General features: G+C 41.2%; 1 protein-coding gene across 1 annotated transcript in view; it reads right to left on the minus strand.

The window, feature by feature from the left end:
• TSPAN7 (tetraspanin 7) overlaps window positions 1-17,669 on the minus strand; it is a 128,720-nt gene that overhangs the window by 16,611 nt on the left and 94,440 nt on the right. The window contains exons 3-5 of the mRNA XM_056558929.1: window positions 13,968-14,042; window positions 6,357-6,452; window positions 4,705-4,860 (exon numbers count right to left, since the gene is read on the minus strand). Of these exons, the coding sequence (XP_056414904.1) occupies window positions 4,705-4,860; window positions 6,357-6,452; window positions 13,968-14,042 (327 nt within the window). The remainder of the gene's footprint in view (window positions 1-4,704; window positions 4,861-6,356; window positions 6,453-13,967; window positions 14,043-17,669) is intronic.

Raw genomic sequence — 17,669 nt, forward strand, 5'->3', positions numbered from 1 at the left:
GCTATGAATAATCCTTGTAATTGAAGCTGGCTAAAGATGGAAGTAATAAAGTCTAATTCCTTTGTATCTTAGTGACACTCACCTTGCCAAACACAGCAGGCTGCACATGTCCTTAGTCTACCGTAATGACTTTACGTGATGCTACCATAGAAGGAAACAAGTCATTCGCTGTGCTCTTCTACTCTAAGACTAAGCTCCTGTTCTAAGACTATAGTTCCTGTTCTCATGGCACCCTTCTCCTCTATGGCCTGCATCAGAGGAACCTATAATTTAGGTTATTTCACCATTTGATCACCACTGTCTATTAAAAATCAAAAGGGACTAGTGCCTTCGATTGATCAGAGACTGCGCAATTCCTTTGCAGTCAGACCTGTGGACATAAAAGGGAACCTAGGGGTGACTGTTCAGAAAACCTGCTTATCAGACAACACAGTATGCCCTGCGTCATAAAGTATTATGTTCATACTCCATAAGTATTATATGAAATAGTAATCCCGAGGGATACTCCAGCCCTAAGACACCTTATCTCTACCCAAAGGATAGGGGATAAGTGGTGATCATGGTGGGTTCCTGCCGCTGTTGCCGTCACGCCCCCTTCCATAGACTTGCATTGCGGGGGAGGGGCGTGATGTCACACGGGGCGGAGTCATGACAGCAGCGCATCCAGCACTGCGTGAAGCTCCCACAGGTGGGTGCTGCATGCGACATTGCGGGGGTTCCCAGTGGAGGGACCGCCGCGATCAGACATCTTATCCCCTATGCTTTGGATAGGGGATAAGATGTCTCCGGGCCGGAGTACCCCTTTAAGGGTAGGGTCACATGTAGGGCTTCCAGGAGCTAAAATTGTACAAATCTATGGAAATTTGCTTGTACGGATTTTTCTGCTATGGAAATTTGCAAGAAGATTATGTTGCTATTCATTGAAGCCAAAGGGTTCCTCAGCAGAATACTGCAGCGAAAAATCTGTAACCGGAAGTTCAGCTGTGCTAAACCCTCATCAGATGTGCTACATGTGACCCTACGCAAAAGGGGTTATACCACAAGGCAAAGTTTGTAACATTAGATGTGTATCACACATGTAGAGTAGTACAAATGTGCTGTTTTTAAAGTGAACCTGTCATTTGAAAAAAGACTTGACATGTCATAGAGACTTAATAGTTGGATTCTCAGGGAGTGCCCAGTAGCAAGCCAGGGAGTGAAGTGTGCTATCGTGCTCTTCTCCCCGCTCATTCTAATGGGCAGCTCTGAGACTCTGATCAATCAACATTTTTGGACATGTCTTTTTCATATATGAAACATTTTCTAAATGACAGGGACACTACATTGTCTCAAAGGATGCCTTAAAGGGGTTATCCAGCATTTTTTCTATGTTTCCATTCTGCCCAGGCTGCAACAACAAAAATAACAAACCTTACTTTACCTTCCGCTGCTCCCCCGATGTGCCGTTATTGGTCTCCCGTCCTTCGGCCCTGGTTTTCTTTCACTTTCTGGGACCCGAAAGATCACAATGCACTGAGCTTATTACCGGCCGCAGTGATACCCTGTCTCGGCCAGTGATACGCTGAGCGGCTGTAACAGGCACTGCCTTCTTCATGGTGCCCGGGCCCCTTACATGACACTGCTGCTTAGCATATTACCAACCTCGATGGGACACTGCTACCTCCAGTGATAAGCTTAGCGCAGTGTGACGTGTTGGGTCCCAGAATGCGGAAGAAAACAGGGATCGAAGGACACAAGACCAATATCAGCACACCAGTTAAAGGGGTACTCCGGCGCCTAGACATCTTATTCCCTATCCAAAGGATAGGGGATAAGATACCTGATCACAGGGGTCCTGCCGCTGGGGACCCCAGTGATTTGCACGCAGCACCTAAGTTAAAATCAGTCCCCAGAGCATGTTCACTCCGGGTCTGATTACCAGCGACCACGGGGCAGGCGGCGTGTGACGTCACGCCTCCATCCCCATGTGACGTCACGCTCCACCCCTCAATGCAAGCCAATGACAGCTGTCATGCCCCCTCCCATAGGCTTGCATTGAGGGGCGGAGCGTGGCGTCACACAGGGGGCGGAGGCGTGACGTGACACGCCGCCGGCCCTGTGGTCGCGAACATGCTCCGGGGACTGATTTTAACTGGGGTGCTGCGTGCAAGATCACGGGGGGATAAGATGTCTAAGCGCCGGAATACCACTTTAAGGTGTATTATTTTTCTTGTTGCAGTTTAGGCAAAATGAAAAAAATAAATTAAAAAAATTAAAAACCGCTAGATAACCCCCTTTAACCAAAGTTGTAACCAAGGACATCAGAGCAAAACAAAGCACATGGGTGATTAGTAAGAGGATATCTCTCAAATGGTGCATTTTAAGAAACACTTGTACATTTGAAAAATGTGTAAACTCTTGCATAAAGTGAAGAAACATTTATTTTCCTGAAAAAAAAAAAACCTTTGATGGGATTAAAAAGTTATAAAAATTCGGTGGGGAAAAAAAAAAAGTCTGCAAAACACTTCCCCCAAAATCCCAATTATTTAATATTAAATAAATGTCATTGCCTAAACTGTACATAAAAATGAAAAATCCACAATAATTATTAGGCATTCTCACAACCATGATAACCTGAAGAATTAATTTAACAGTGAATTTAGTGTTAAAGTTAACAGAATACTGTGTCCCAAAAAATTACAATGTCCACTGCATAAAACAAGGCCCCATACAGCCAGATAAAAAAAAAAAAAAAAAAAAACTAAGGATGCTGAAATGCATAGAGCTAAAAACGAAAAAGAAAAAAATATAGCTGGACAAAATAATTACTATCGTTTAAAAAACTTTTTCTCATGTCATAGAGGTCTAGGTGTTGAGACCCCCACTGATTGCTAGAACAAGCAGGGAGAAGCACTCAGCTTAGTGCTTCCTCTCCCTATCTCCCTGCAGGAGACAAAGTCTACGAAATCCATGCAGTGAGGAGATGGGGGAAGAGAACATGCTCAGGTGAGTGCTTGTCTCCACTAGTTCTTGCAATCGGTGAGGGTCTCAGTGCCCAGACACTGACTGGTTAAAACTTTTGACAGGTCTTTATGATAATGTCAAAGGTTTTTCAATGTTAGTAACACTTTAAGGTCCAAACAGACAAATGCCCTTCACAACACTATACACCCCAAGCCTCTCATAAGTCTAAGACATTAAAATAAATCATCTCAAACATTCTTTCATGTCAGAAATTTGACATGTGATGAACACGGTTACCTTATTTTATACATTAAAACTGGAGTCAGGTCCATAAGGTATCTTAGGACTCATCCAGACTTGTGAAGTGACCTTTGTCTTGTAAGCAAATATTAGTGAACTGCATTATCTCTTAGTGATATGAACAGGATACACTTATTATTTACTTATTATTTACTTTGCCTTTGAGTTAACCTCTTTAGAACCGAGACAATTTTGGACTTCAGTAAAATGCATCTTGGCCTTCCTAATAGCTTTTTTTCCCCTGCATTGATGCAGCACTATGAAGTCTTTTTGCAGAACAAGCTGTAGCTTCTTCATTCCCTATTTTGGGTTTGTATACACTATCCCAAACCCCTTGGTTGAACTTGATAAACGTGTCTTTTTTAATGGTACCAACTATGTAATGTTTACATTTTTATGGGCTAGTTGTGGTGCATTACAACTGTCTTCTGGATGGTGATTGTGAGATCCCCTTGACATGATAATACATGAAAATGTTCTAAAGCAGTATTCTTATTTAATTAAAAAACCTAACAGCGGCATACTGCAAGTGTACAATAACAAACTAGAGCATACTCACTTCTTTCAGTGCAGGACCAGCGCTCCGGCTGCGTTGGTGCCTGTTTACTTAACCTGTTGACAAACTCTCCCTGCTCTGCCGATGACTTTCCAAGCACAATGCAGTCAATCACTGTGACTCTGGTGTGTGGACAGTTTGTCTTCAGGCAAAGTAAACACAGGCACATAGGTCTACCGGAGCGTTTGGTGCTAGTCTGGGAAAGGTAAGTATTCTATAGATTGTTATTTTGCTCTCATAGCATGGTGTAGTTAGGTTTTTTATCTAAATCAAAATACCACTTTAAAGGGGTACTCCGCCCCTAGACACAAGATGTGCGATCTCCCTGCCGCACCTGGCATTCTATTAGAGCATCGGGTGCAGTGCCGGAGGCTCGTGATGTCACAGCCACCTCCCCCCTCAATGCAAGTCCCCTCCCATAGAAGTTCATTGAGGGGGGCATTGCCATGACGTCACGAGCGGGGAGCGTGACCGTGATGTCACAAGCCTCCGCCCCACATCGCCAGTCATCCGTCATGGAGCGAAGTTTGCTTCGTGCACCAAATGTCTGGGGTGCCGGAGCAGAGATTGCGGGGGTCCTGCCGCTAGGGGATAAAATGTCTAGGGGCAGAGTACCCCTTTAACTATGCAAGAACCCTTGACATACTATTACATCGTGGTGCAAGAAGGGAGAGTAGAAGGCTTGGCACAATGTACAGATTGGCATTGCATTAGAATCTCTGCTTTGTCTATTCACGGTCGGGTATCCTGATAATGCCGCAGGTAATACATGCATATAGGAAAAAAAGCATAGATTTCTGTGAAATTCTGAAATGTTTAAATATCTATATACTATATGTTCCTACGGATGTTGCATTTAGTACATTTAAATGGCAAAAAAAACATTTTTTTTTTAAAGTACTCACCCTTTGATACACTTTTGTAGAAGCAATTGTTATGTTGCGCATATCTGACGGATTGCAGTCGCTCATGTTGGCGCAGCAGCTGGGTGGGATACCATGTTCAGGAAAATAATTGCTGTTAGTCCAGTTGATGTAATTCTGAACTCCACAGCAACTCAACTGCAAAGAGGGAGAAACAGTATGAGGACATTAAAGTCAAATGCAGCTTTCTACTGTGTGCATCTAGGAAATATTTGGAAAGTATGGATCACATACATAATTCTTGACCATTCTGCTACATGTAAGTTTAGTAAAGTCATTACCGCAGGATGGCAAACGGATCACAAAGTGTTCTTTGTAAAGGGGTACTCTGCCCCTAGACATCTTATCCCCTATCCAGGGGTGCCGACACTGGGGACCCCGAGATCTCTCCTGCAGCCCCTAGTCATCTGCAGCACAGAGCCGAAGTTTGCTCCGCGCCCAATGACTCCCGATGTAGGGGCTGATGGTCTGTGACATAACAGCCCCGCCCCGAACCACCGGCCCCTGCATCGTGAGCCATCAGGCACGGAGCAAACTTCGGCTCCGTGCTGCAGATGACTAGGGGCTACAGGAAAGTGGCGAGACCCCCGCGATCAGACATCTTATCCCCTATCCTTGGATAGGGGATAAGATGTCTAGGGGCAGAGTACCCCTTTAAAGGATCCTTAATACTTTGCATGAATTTCGTTTTTTTGGAAAAATAATGGCCTATTGGCCTATATATATATATATATATATATATATATATATATATATATATATATATATATATAAATGTAGAAAAAGCGCAGCACTCCTCAAATACGTGAAAAAAGTGGTGGTTTATTGGCTCACATAGCAGCAACGTTTCAAGCTTGAAAATGGTCCTATGGTAGGACAGAAACGTTGCTGCTATGTGAGCCAATAAACCACCACTTTTTTTCACGTATTTGAGGAGTGCTGCGCTTTTTCTACATTTATATTACATGGACTTTGATCGGGTCTGGGGCGCTGGCACCCGCTGCTGTATTGGATAAGTAGTGCTGCAGATTTTCTTCATATATATATATATATATATATATATATATATATATTTTATTGGTAGTAGACTTTTTAAATAGTAAGACGAAGAAAAAAATAGAGGGGCACTAACCGGAATAAAAGTCTTCCAATTCTTCCGGCTGTGGTTTGGAACCGCGGGATGACTTGAACGGACGCTACAGCGTCCGTTCAAGTCATCCCGCGGTTCCGAACCACAGCAGGATGAATCGGAAGACATTTATTCCGGTTAATACCCCTCTATTTTTTCTTCATCTTACTGTGGATATATTGTCTCATTTTGCATAATAGAAGTTTGAGCACACGGATTGTCATTACATACATGCTGTGTCCCTCAATGACCCATATATAACAGCCCTCTTGTAGGTCTGTGCCCTCCTCCATTTTTTTCTTCTTTTGGTTGTTATATTTATGACTTTTTGAATAATATTAGAATAGTAGTAGTGGTGTTTTGCATGCTGGTTACTTATTTTGGTGCGATAGTGACCAGCTGTAGTCTCTACCTCCCTAATTCTCCTACCTAATATATTCTTCACTTCCCAGTTGATACTTGTGTATACGATCTCTACCAAAATAACATGTTACATACAACTTACACTTTTTTGAACATCATCAACTGCGCGACTCCTCTCATCGTTTCCATCGTAGTTCTGGATTGCTTCAGTGTAAGTTCTAAGAAAAGTATCCTTGATCTATAGAAAAGGCAAAGATATAACAATAAACATCAAAATTACTTTTTGTTCTCTCTTAATAAATATTGACCAATGTTCTCCCCATGATATACTCTCGCAGTAGATGGTGCCCTGCAGCAATGAGAGGAAAATATAGTATTACATTCCCTATAATGAGATGATTTGGTCTCATAACTTATTAACTATTAGATATCTCAAAGCGCCTATTATTGGCCTGCAATGTCTGATCCTAAAACAGAGAACCATTCTAAGCCTGTTATTACAGGTTCTCTCAATCACAAGGAATCTGCCCATATTACCTAGTTCTGAGGAAAAGATATCTTTACTAAGACACTGTAACAAAACACTTTTAAGAATGTTTTGGCATCCATCATGAAGGAAAATATTTATTGTAGAGTACTGATCTGTTATGAAGATAAAATACTGTATACTGCTATATTGTCAAATATAAAATACTGTATACTGCTATATTGTCAAATATAAAATACTGTATACTGCTATATTGTCAAATATAAAATACTGTATACTGCTGTATTGTCACATAAAATACCATATACTGCTATACTGTCATATATTAAATAACCTATACTGCTTCAATGTCATATATAAAATACTGTATACTGCTATATTGTCATATATAAAGTACCATATACTGGTATATTGTCATATATAATATACTGCTATATTGTGATATATACAAAAACAATATACTGCTATACTATCATATATAAAATACCATATACTGCTATATTGTCATATATAAAGTACCATATACTGCTATATTGTCATATATAATATACTGCTATATTGTGATATATAAAAAACAATATAGTGCTATACTATCATATATAAAATACCATATACTGCTATATTGTCATATATAAAATACCATATACTTCTATATTGTCATATATAAAGTACCATATACTGCTATATTGTCATATATAAAGTACCATATACTGCTAGATTGTCATATATAAAGTACCATATACTGCTAGATTGTCATATATAAAGTACCATATACTGCTAGATTGTCATATATATATATATATATATATATATATATATATATACATACATATACATACACACAATATACTGCTATACTAGCATATATAAAATATCATATACTGCTTTACTGGCATATATAAAATACCATATACTGCTATATTGTGATATATAAAGTACCATATACTGGTATATTGTCATATATATATATATATAAAAAACAATATAATGCTATACTAGCATATATAAAATATCATATACTGCTTTACTGGCATATATAAAATACCATATACTGCAATATCATGTAGAAAATAACATATACTGCTATACTGTCATATATAAAATAACATATACTGCTATACTGTCATATATAAAATAACATATACTGCTACATTGTCATATATAAAATACCATATACTGCTATATAGTTATGCATGTTTAATCTAAGGCTTATTACATTTACTAGGATATTCGCAAACAAAAATAAAATATATCATATTTTCAAAGTGAGATAATGTTCTTCTTCTGTATTTACCAACAAAATTTACAAAGATAAAATTACAATGAATGTGGATTTTATATCTCCCTCTACCACCATCTTCACACTAATGCTGACACAGTGGTTGTTTCCCTCTTGTCAGGAAGAATGATGTGTACTGAACACGTCAGGACCCAACAGGATATAGGTGAATGATGGGGGATCTAAATGCTACAACCTAAACCAGGAATTTCATAGGTAAATCTGCCGTATTCTACTTTTCGTCTATTGACTAGTCATTTGAGCACTACCTTGCCAGCTGAGATCTAGCAGAAATTATTTATTACGGAATCTGCAGAACTCCCTAATGTATGAAAATGGCGGTGAGAGAGCAGAGGTTTAGCAGGGATTCCCTCTAACTAGCTCATTCATCACCAGCCTTCCTGTAATTAGCTGCTCAGTGAAGCGGTGTTAAATCTGATAATATATGGCGGTAGCAATCTCACTATTATCTATTCTCATGGAGCCTTGGATTGTCTTCCAGCCACATACAAGAAAACAATGGGGGAGATAATCAAAAACTGCCTAATAAGTGTAAACATAGAAGAATGCACCAGATTTTTTACAGCGGCTCAGGCTCAAGTCTGCAACACCTATTAGGGGACTTTCTATAAGCCGAAAATGTGTGCATGTTTGGCACATTTTAGCCCCTCCTGTTTTACTAAGGTCACGCCTCCTGTTATTTGTGTATAATTCATTAAAACATTTTACGCAAATGGTACTTACCACTTTCCAAAAGAAATGTGTTGCAAAAGGCGCAAATCCTTTAAAGGAAACAGTTCGTCCTGTTCACCTGAACTAAACCCAATACACTGGGTTATATTGTGGATGAACAGGAAACGGCTGAGGGGTCAATGACTCCTATCTGTCCCTCCGAAGATCGGCTTCCTTCTCCTGTGAATTGCACGCTGGAGGCGGGCCCATCAGCTCAATCTAAATATTTATTGTCGCTGGTCACATGAGCGTTCAGTTGGCGCAGGATGACCATTTTAAATTGTTTTAAATATCCTCCTTTCCCAAAATTGACTTGCAACCTTACTTGAACAGTAGACCATGTTTATATGGACACGGTTGTTGATTTGAATCCACCTTAAAGTGTACTTAGACTTCAAACAAACTTTTGACATGTCATAGAATAAGTGCTCTGTCGAGCGCTTCTGCCCCTTGGTTGTAGAGATTAGTGGGGGTCTCAGAAACCGTACTCTACTGATCGTAACTTCTGATGTGTCACTATGACATGTCAGAAGATTTCCAAAAGGAGGAAAATACATATGTGATGCTGCCAATTCACCTTCAGACAATACCCCAACCAGACCTTGCAGAGGTTCACAGCTAAGGTCTGTGACTCCTCTCCCCAAAAAGCTGATATTTAAGGTGCCAAAAGTCTGACTAAGACTAACCCCATCTATGGTAGGTATCAGGGGAAGATATATCCATATGGCACAGGTGGATTGGTGTTAAATAACTAAAGTGGATGATATATAATTGAATGAACTCGTTATAAGCCGCAGGAGAGCCTAGCGTGGGAGAGGCAAGAACATGTTGCCAAATTTTCTGATGTCATAGAGGGTATATGAGATTTCCAGAAAGCAGCCTCAGGCAGGGGTTGTTGAGAATGTTTGGAAACCCTCTAGGAGCCTTTGATCAAATAATACCAATCAGAGTTTAATCTAAAATAGGAGACCTAGGTGGACAGACCCGACTATTAAGCACATAGCACAATTGGAGATACTTCTAGATCATGGATAGGGATCCCAAATTCCTCCTGCAACTGAGAGAAGGATTTAATTGCATTCTACTGTACACATGACAAAGCTGGAGAATGCCATGAACCGTCCAGGATTCCGGGTCTAAATCCAGTGTAAAATAAGTAAACTCTGGGTTGTGCACCATATAGGTAAATCAGACATAATATCTGTGTAAGAGTGCAGCTGTTGTGTGGACCTCAAAACTTGCAAAGCAAGCCGATGGAGGGGAAGAAACTTTCTATTTCTATGAGAAGTAGCATTCAGAAATAGACGGAAGAACTGAACCTGTAGATAATATGCTGAACCAGAATTCAGCCAAAATCACTTAAGGCTGCAAAAGTTTCATTGGTCAGCTAAAATCTGGAAGAGGATACCCAACCGTCTCTTTTAAAGGGGTACTCCGGTGGAAAACTATCAACTGGTGCCAGAAAGTCAAACAGATTTGTAAATTAAAAAGAAATTGGGGTATGTGCAGCTCACAATATAAATTAGTCGAGGCTAAATGGAAAGTATTTACACCAAAAAAATACCAGTATAAAATAATATATGAGGATAAAAAGGGGGGTACCAAATGCCTCTAGACTAATACCATAAAATGGTACATGATGATGAAATTACAGAAAAATAAAGTCGGACTGTGCTTCACTTTAAATGATGTACAAATTTAATATAAAATATTACAAATGAGACATAAAATAAATAATGCAAATCTAATACATAAATGCCTCCTACCACAGGGCCCTTGTGGGGAGGTATGGTATTGAAATACAAAAAATATTATATTAAAAAAAGTGTTTAAAAAATGGCATGTACATTGTATTCTACCGCTATCCCAATAATGTACAAACCGACATAATATACTTTTATAAGGTACACTACGTTCTCATATGGTTTAGAACAGTTTGCAAAATGGTATAATTACCAACTCCTAAAGGTGATTTTTGGCTGGACGTCCGAGAGATAGGTGTTGTAGAGGCTGTGTCCAGCGCTAGTATGTGCTTACGGTGACGGGCCCGGATGCCACAGGCCAAGGAGAAATCACCGGTCACGGAATGATTCCGGAGATGGATGCAGGCTCGGAGACAGATGTCGTGGAGGCTGTGTCCAGCGCTGGCATGCGCTTGCGGTGATGGGCCCGGTTGCCGCAGGCCGAGGAGAAGTCACCGGTCACGGAGTGGCTCCGGGGATGGAGGTACACTCGGAGATAGATGGATCTTACTCCGGAAACGAAGGAAAGCCTCGTGGAGGATCTCTCGGCGTCTGGTGGAATGGCGGATGGAATGCAGCCAGGTGTGGAAACAGCAGATGATAAAGTTGTATTGGAGGTAAGTGATAGCGGTTTGTGGATTGCGGTGGTCATGCGGTAAATATTTCTTTCTCTAGACGCGTTTCAGGGTACTTTATATATGACCCTTTCCTCAGTAGAGATCATCTCCTTATAAAAGTATATTATGTCGGTTTGTACATTATTGGGATAGCGGTAGAATACAATGTACATGCCATTTTTTAAACACTTTTTTTAATATAATATTTTTTGTATTTCAATACCATACCTCCCCACAAGGGCCCTGTGGTAGGAGGCATTTATGTATTAGATTTGCATTATTTATTTTATGTCTCATTTGTAATATTTTATATTAAATTTGTACATCATTTAAAGTGAAGCACAGTCCGACTTTATTTTTCTGTAATTTCATCATCATGTACCATTTTATGGTATTAGTCTAGAGGCATTTGGTACCCCCCTTTTTATCCTTATAGATTTGTTTAATTACTTCTATTAAAAAATCTTAATCCTTCCAGTACTTATCAGCTGCTGTATACTACATACTACAGAAGTCCAAAAAACAGACAAAACATACGTTGGGGCAGTGGTGACAGGACCCTATTATGGGTGTTACAGCGCATGGTATACGGTATACAAACTGTATAGGGAGTGGTGCATGTCCATTCAGCACCGTTAGGCTGCACCCTAGTGGAGGCTAAGGCCCGGTCCCCCTATACGTATATTATATGAAGTGAGACCTACATATCGCTGCTAACTCTATATTACATTTCTCACTATCTAGTAACAGTATATTATAAGTGTAACCTTTCCCATCTTCTTTTTGGTGTTAATAGATTGAAAAAATATATATATATATTTTTATCAGTAGCAATTGCTCTAGTCCTTTTCTATGTATAAAATGTTTTGTACAGAGCTATACTGTATAATCACTAGCTAGACCCTCAGCACTTTACATTTAAAATGAGGCATAAGTACCGGGATATTTCTTTTTGGTGCTGTATATTTTTGTATCTAATACTACAGAGAAAGTTGAGTTGTTCTTTTTTTCTCTGACCACAGTGCTCTCTGCTGATACCTCTGTCTGTGTCAGGAACTGTCCAGAGGAGGAGCATATCCCCATAGAAAACCTCTCCTGCTCTGGACAGTTCCTGACATGGACAGAGGTGTCAGCAGAGAGCACTGTGGTCAGACAGAAAAGAAAAACTCAACTTCATCTGTAGTATACAGTAGCTGATAAGTACTGGAAGGATTAAGATTTTTTTAATAGAAGTAATTTACAAGTCTGTTTAACTTTCTGGGTACCCCTTTAAGTATTGTAGGTTACTCTGTTTACGCTTAGATCTACAGGAACCCTACACAAAAGAAGGTAACAGAGAATAGAAAGATTTTAAAAAAGGAGTTAGGCGGCGGAATAGACACACGGTCCAAAATAGAAAGACATTTTAGGAGTATGATCATTTGCGCTAGGTTAATTCTACTGGGAACTGTACTAGGGAGGAGGCTCCATATTTTAAGTTTATCTCAAACATAAGGAAGGAAATGATGATTTACCGTATTTTTCGCCGTATAAGACGCACTTTTTCTTCCCCAAAACTGGGGGGAAAAAGTTGTGCGTCTTTTACGGCGAATACACCCCTATCGCGGCGGTCCCTGCGGCCATCAACGGCCGGGACCCGCGGCTAATACAGGACATCACTGATCGCGGTGATGCCCTGTATTAACCCTTCAGACGCGGTGATCAAAGCTGACCGCCGCGTCTGAAGGGAAAGTGACACTAACCCGGCTGTTCAGTCGGGCTGTTCGGTACCGCTGCGATTCCACCGTGGCGGTCCCGAACAGCCCGACTGAAGAGCCGGGTTAGTGCTTACAGGACACCGGGAGGGACCTTACCTGCCTCCTCGGTGTCTTCTCTATTCAGGGATCCCCTGTATAACCGGCGCTCTCCTTCCTCGTCATCACGTCGTCGCGTACATGCGTCGGTGTGCGTAACAACGTGATGGCGGCGACGGAGAGCAAGGATACCCGGCCGGCAGCAGAGATGTTCCGGAGCGACGGGGACACGGCGACAGCGATGGAGCGACATCCAGGGCAGTGGTGACGGGTCCGGAGCGGCAGGGACACGTGAGTATTACCTCCTATGCAGTGGTCTTCAATCTGCGAACCTCCAGATGTTGCAAAACTACAACTCCCAGCATGCCCGGACAGCCAACAGCTGTCCGGGCATGCTGGGAGTTGTAGTTTTGCAACATCTGGAGGTCCGCAGGTTGAAGACCACTATTGGGTTCAAAATCTTTATTTTTTTAGATTTTGCACCTATAAATTGGGGTCGTCTTATACGCCGGTGTGCCTATAGGACAAAAAATACGGGTAGAGTCCCATGTATAAACACCTCAAGATATATATGAACGGTCTACGACTTGGAGATCACACATGTAGGTGGGCCAAGAGCGATCGAAAAAGCGCATAAAAACAGACTTGGACCAATTGATCCAAAGGCCAGAAGAATCCCAGAATGTATTTATAAGGGCAATGAGATGGGGGAAAGACCCTTTAGGATCCTCCATAAATAAGACCATATAGTTTAGATACATTTTAAAGAAGTACTCCTACTAAAAGAAAAATAAATATCTTGTGGCCTATAACTAATGTAAATTTTGTTAAATAGATGTTCAGTTAATTTAATTACATTGTTGCCTGTTATTATGCCATCAATGATAAATGCCTGGAAACCCCTTTAAATCAACCCATAACAATCTGATGGGTGGGTTATAAGAGCAAACAGATCTTCCCAATATCAGCATTGACTAAATCCTATATTATCGTTTCAGACTGCTAGAAGGAAGTCATATGTTTTATTTTAGGTAGGACACTTCCTTTGAAGGTGTTTGGGGAGGTCAAAGACCAACTTGATGATGAAAAGAATTTTCACTTACCTCATGTCTAAACACGAATCCTGAGATTCCGGCAATCAGTTCAGCCAGGAATACCAAGGATAAGAACATTGCATACTGGAAGACACAAAAGATGTTATAATAAGGATTACCATCATCATGGAAGAATTTCACAAATGAGACAAAATGCTGAGGACCTCCAACCAAACTTAGCGCCAAAATATTCCGCAGCACTTTACTATTCTGAGTGTACATATAAAGAAAAATATCAGACATTACAAAATCACACACTATTCTAACAATGTTAGCTTATAGTCTATTGGTGAATGATGGTAAAAAGGGCACTCATTGTACTGCTATACCATTCATCCAATCTGGCAGAATTTTCTTATGGTGTGGGAGGAGAGCCCAACTGGATTTCAATATCCCCAATCCATTGTTTCCTTAGGGCAGGGTCCCACGTAGTGTATAGGCTTATGCATATTTTCGTACCCACTGAAGTCAATGGCAGCAAAATTTGCAGGGTATACACTACTTGGGACCCAACCATTAGGAGCTAAGCAGCTACCAAAGGTGTCTGGCAGGGGCTTATCTTCTTCTCCATAATAAGATAACGAGCATGTGCAGTGGATGGGAGAATTCATGTTTATGAAAGGTCAACAGAGATGGACACAAAATTGCTTTCTCCCAAACGTGGCTATGGCTGGCTTTAGGTACAGGAAAATCTGTTAGAATGTTGTGGCTTTTTCTTAGCTTTGCACCACTAGTGATTTTAATCAGCTGCAGGCCTAGGTAAGTCTACGTTGTCATCGGCCATGCATGAAGCTATCACAGCTGGCTCTGTGCCGCCGCTCCCACACAATGTACTGACAAAGACTGCACAAATTAATTGGTCTATCAGAATGGCAGCGCTCATGTTGTTCTGGTGCACTATAAAAAGACATTTCTCCTGGGAGCTCCACAACACACAAAAAAACTCAGAATATGATAGTTTCAGAGTCTCCCGAACAGAGATAAGAAGTAACCCACACTATAATAGGAAATCCTCCTGCAATAACAATTCAATTAGAAATAATGCTCGGAAAACTCCAGATAAGCTGACATCTCTGTACCAGAAGTCATGTCCTGACTGGAAAACCAGGGAACTGCTATAAATCATATTTTTTTAAGAAAGTTTATTATTAGAAAATGTATCATTGTTTAAATAAAATGTTTGTTTAACATACTTTTTAAGAATCGTTGGTGATTTTTTATCAATTAATCCTGAAATCTTGCAGTTTAATTTCTGTACAGATCACTTTTCAGCAGTCCAAATCTTTATCATACAGAAGTACAGTGAAAGGTGACATCAGTATACAAATAACACTGGATCCACCACCATTCACCATTCTAGCCAAGTCTATTTTGTTTATGACCATGGGGCTTGCTGTAAAGCATCTCTCTCAATGCTGTCAAAACAGCTCAGGCAAGATGGCTGCCCCCATAATAATGTCCCAAAAAATTAACATGTTTCAGTACGTGGCTCTAATCCCTCAAAAAATATCCAGGGGACACATTAACTTTGAGCACACAGACTTTCAATCTTCTGAGATGTCAAAGACGCAGAAGATAGGGATGTGGGTGTGAGGACCTGTACCTTCTTTGCGCCTATCAATCTGGACTCATACTAATTGTAACTTCTGATATACCAGGGTGAAATGTCAGAAGATAGGATTTTATGTACAAAGATGTACAATTACTTTACAGTGAAGCATCTCTTCAATTATAGACATTAATTTAAATGTATTTAGTCAGAAAAACAAAAACTATCCAATGGGGATCATGTCTGAAAATAAGGGGGTCTGAGCAGTGAGGCCCCCGCAATCTCTTGTACAGAGCCCCTGTGCTGCAGTACAGGAGCGCGTCACGACCCCCGGCCGAAGCGGAGGCCGCCAAACTCCCTCCATTAAGCTCTATGGGAGAGCCGAAGGTTGACAAACGGCTCTCCCATAGAACTATATGGAGTGGGCGTGGCGGCCTCCGCTTCGGGCGGGGGGTCATGATGCGCTCCTGTGCTACAGCACATGGGCTCCGTACAGGAGATTGCGGGGGCCTCACTGCTCAGACCCCCTTATTTTCCACTGCAATCTATAACTTATCCCCTATCCTTCGGATAAGTTTTTATGCATGAGACTTATCCTTTAGAAGGTGTTTTCCTAGATCCGACATTTGTCATAAAAGATTACTTGGCTATTTCTGTAATTCTCATAGATATGAATGGTTGTGGTTTACATTTCCAATCAGTTTACAGCTAGATGCTTTATCTGGCAGAATAGAGTGAAAGGAGTAGTCCAGTGGTGACTCAGTGGTGAGCAACTTATCCCCTATCCTAAGGATAGGGGATAAGTTGCAAATCGCGGGGGGTCCGACCGCTGGGGCCCCCTGCAATCTCCTGTACGGAACCCCGACAGCCTGCGGGAAGGGGGCGTGTCGACCTCTGCACGAGGCAGCGGCCGACACGCCCCCTCAATACAACTCTATGGCAGAGCCGAAGCGCTGCCTTCGGCAATCTCCGGCTCTGCCATTGAGATGTATTGAGGGGGCATGTCGGCCGCCGCCTTGTGCGGGGGTCGACACCCGCTATCTCGGCGGAGAGCCGGGGCCCCGTACAGAGAGATCGCAGGGGGCCCCAGTGGTCGGACCCCCCGCGATCTCAAACTTATCCCCTATCCTTAGGATAGGGGATAAGTTTTTCACCACTGGACTACCCCTTGAAGGGACCCCTGTTTTCCCTGACTGGTAAATAATCAGCAGGCTTTTTTCAGCAGTTTTCTTTCTCTATGTGCATTTTAGGTGGGTATTGTAGATAAGTAAAGTGAGTAAAGAAGATTTTATTTTGTAGATATTAAATAGGAACCAATAAGAATCACCAAAAATATGTTTCACCCAATATTTTACGTTCTTATTACTAATAAAAAGGCCATAAATGTGTACTTTGTATAATTTATTTTTAATAACTAGATTTATTAACATTTTCCGCTCTGGGAGCCATCACAGAGTCCAGATTGTTTCAGGTCCAGATAATGGCACTTAGGCCAGAGCTGTCCGTGATATCTACAACTAACTCTCCTGTGCTGCAGGAACCCAGTGATAAAATGTGGCTATAAAAAAAAATACATAGGTACTGATGTCTACACCCAGAGCAGAATATGTTAGTTACAACCATATCTCAAAACCCACTGAAGCAGAAACCATGCGATTTCAGGTGGAAGGGGGGGGGGGGGGCATAAAAATACAACTGATATGCAAACTGGAACACTGCCAGCTGCCATATATTTATGTAAGAGACCAGCCTACAAAAATGGACATCCACAGGGCGCTTCTCCAGGAGAAAACAGTCCAAAATACAGACAAATAAAATATTAATTCAAAGTGTACAGCCACCCTATTACAATTCCGTTAGGATTCTTAACTTGCTTGACATAGGATTCTTTACAGATTCGAAACTCGTTGCTGTACACTTCAAATAAATAGTTAATTTTTTTCCATATATCACACTGGTCTGTTTGTCTGGGAAAAGAGACTTGTTGATGTCCACTTTTGTAGGCTGGTGTCTTACATTCCTTTCCCGGACTTTTCTTTACCGACACTACAGGAGAGATTCTACTTACCTGCAAAGGTGTTGCGCTCTTCGGGTACGTGCAGTCAGTAAGTGTAACTTATCCCAACCACCATTGTACTGATGTGTACACTAGGGGTGCACCT

The sequence above is a fragment of the Hyla sarda genome, chromosome 2, assembly GCF_029499605.1.
Source record: "Hyla sarda isolate aHylSar1 chromosome 2, aHylSar1.hap1, whole genome shotgun sequence".
Taxonomy (NCBI): Eukaryota; Metazoa; Chordata; class Amphibia; order Anura; family Hylidae; genus Hyla; species Hyla sarda.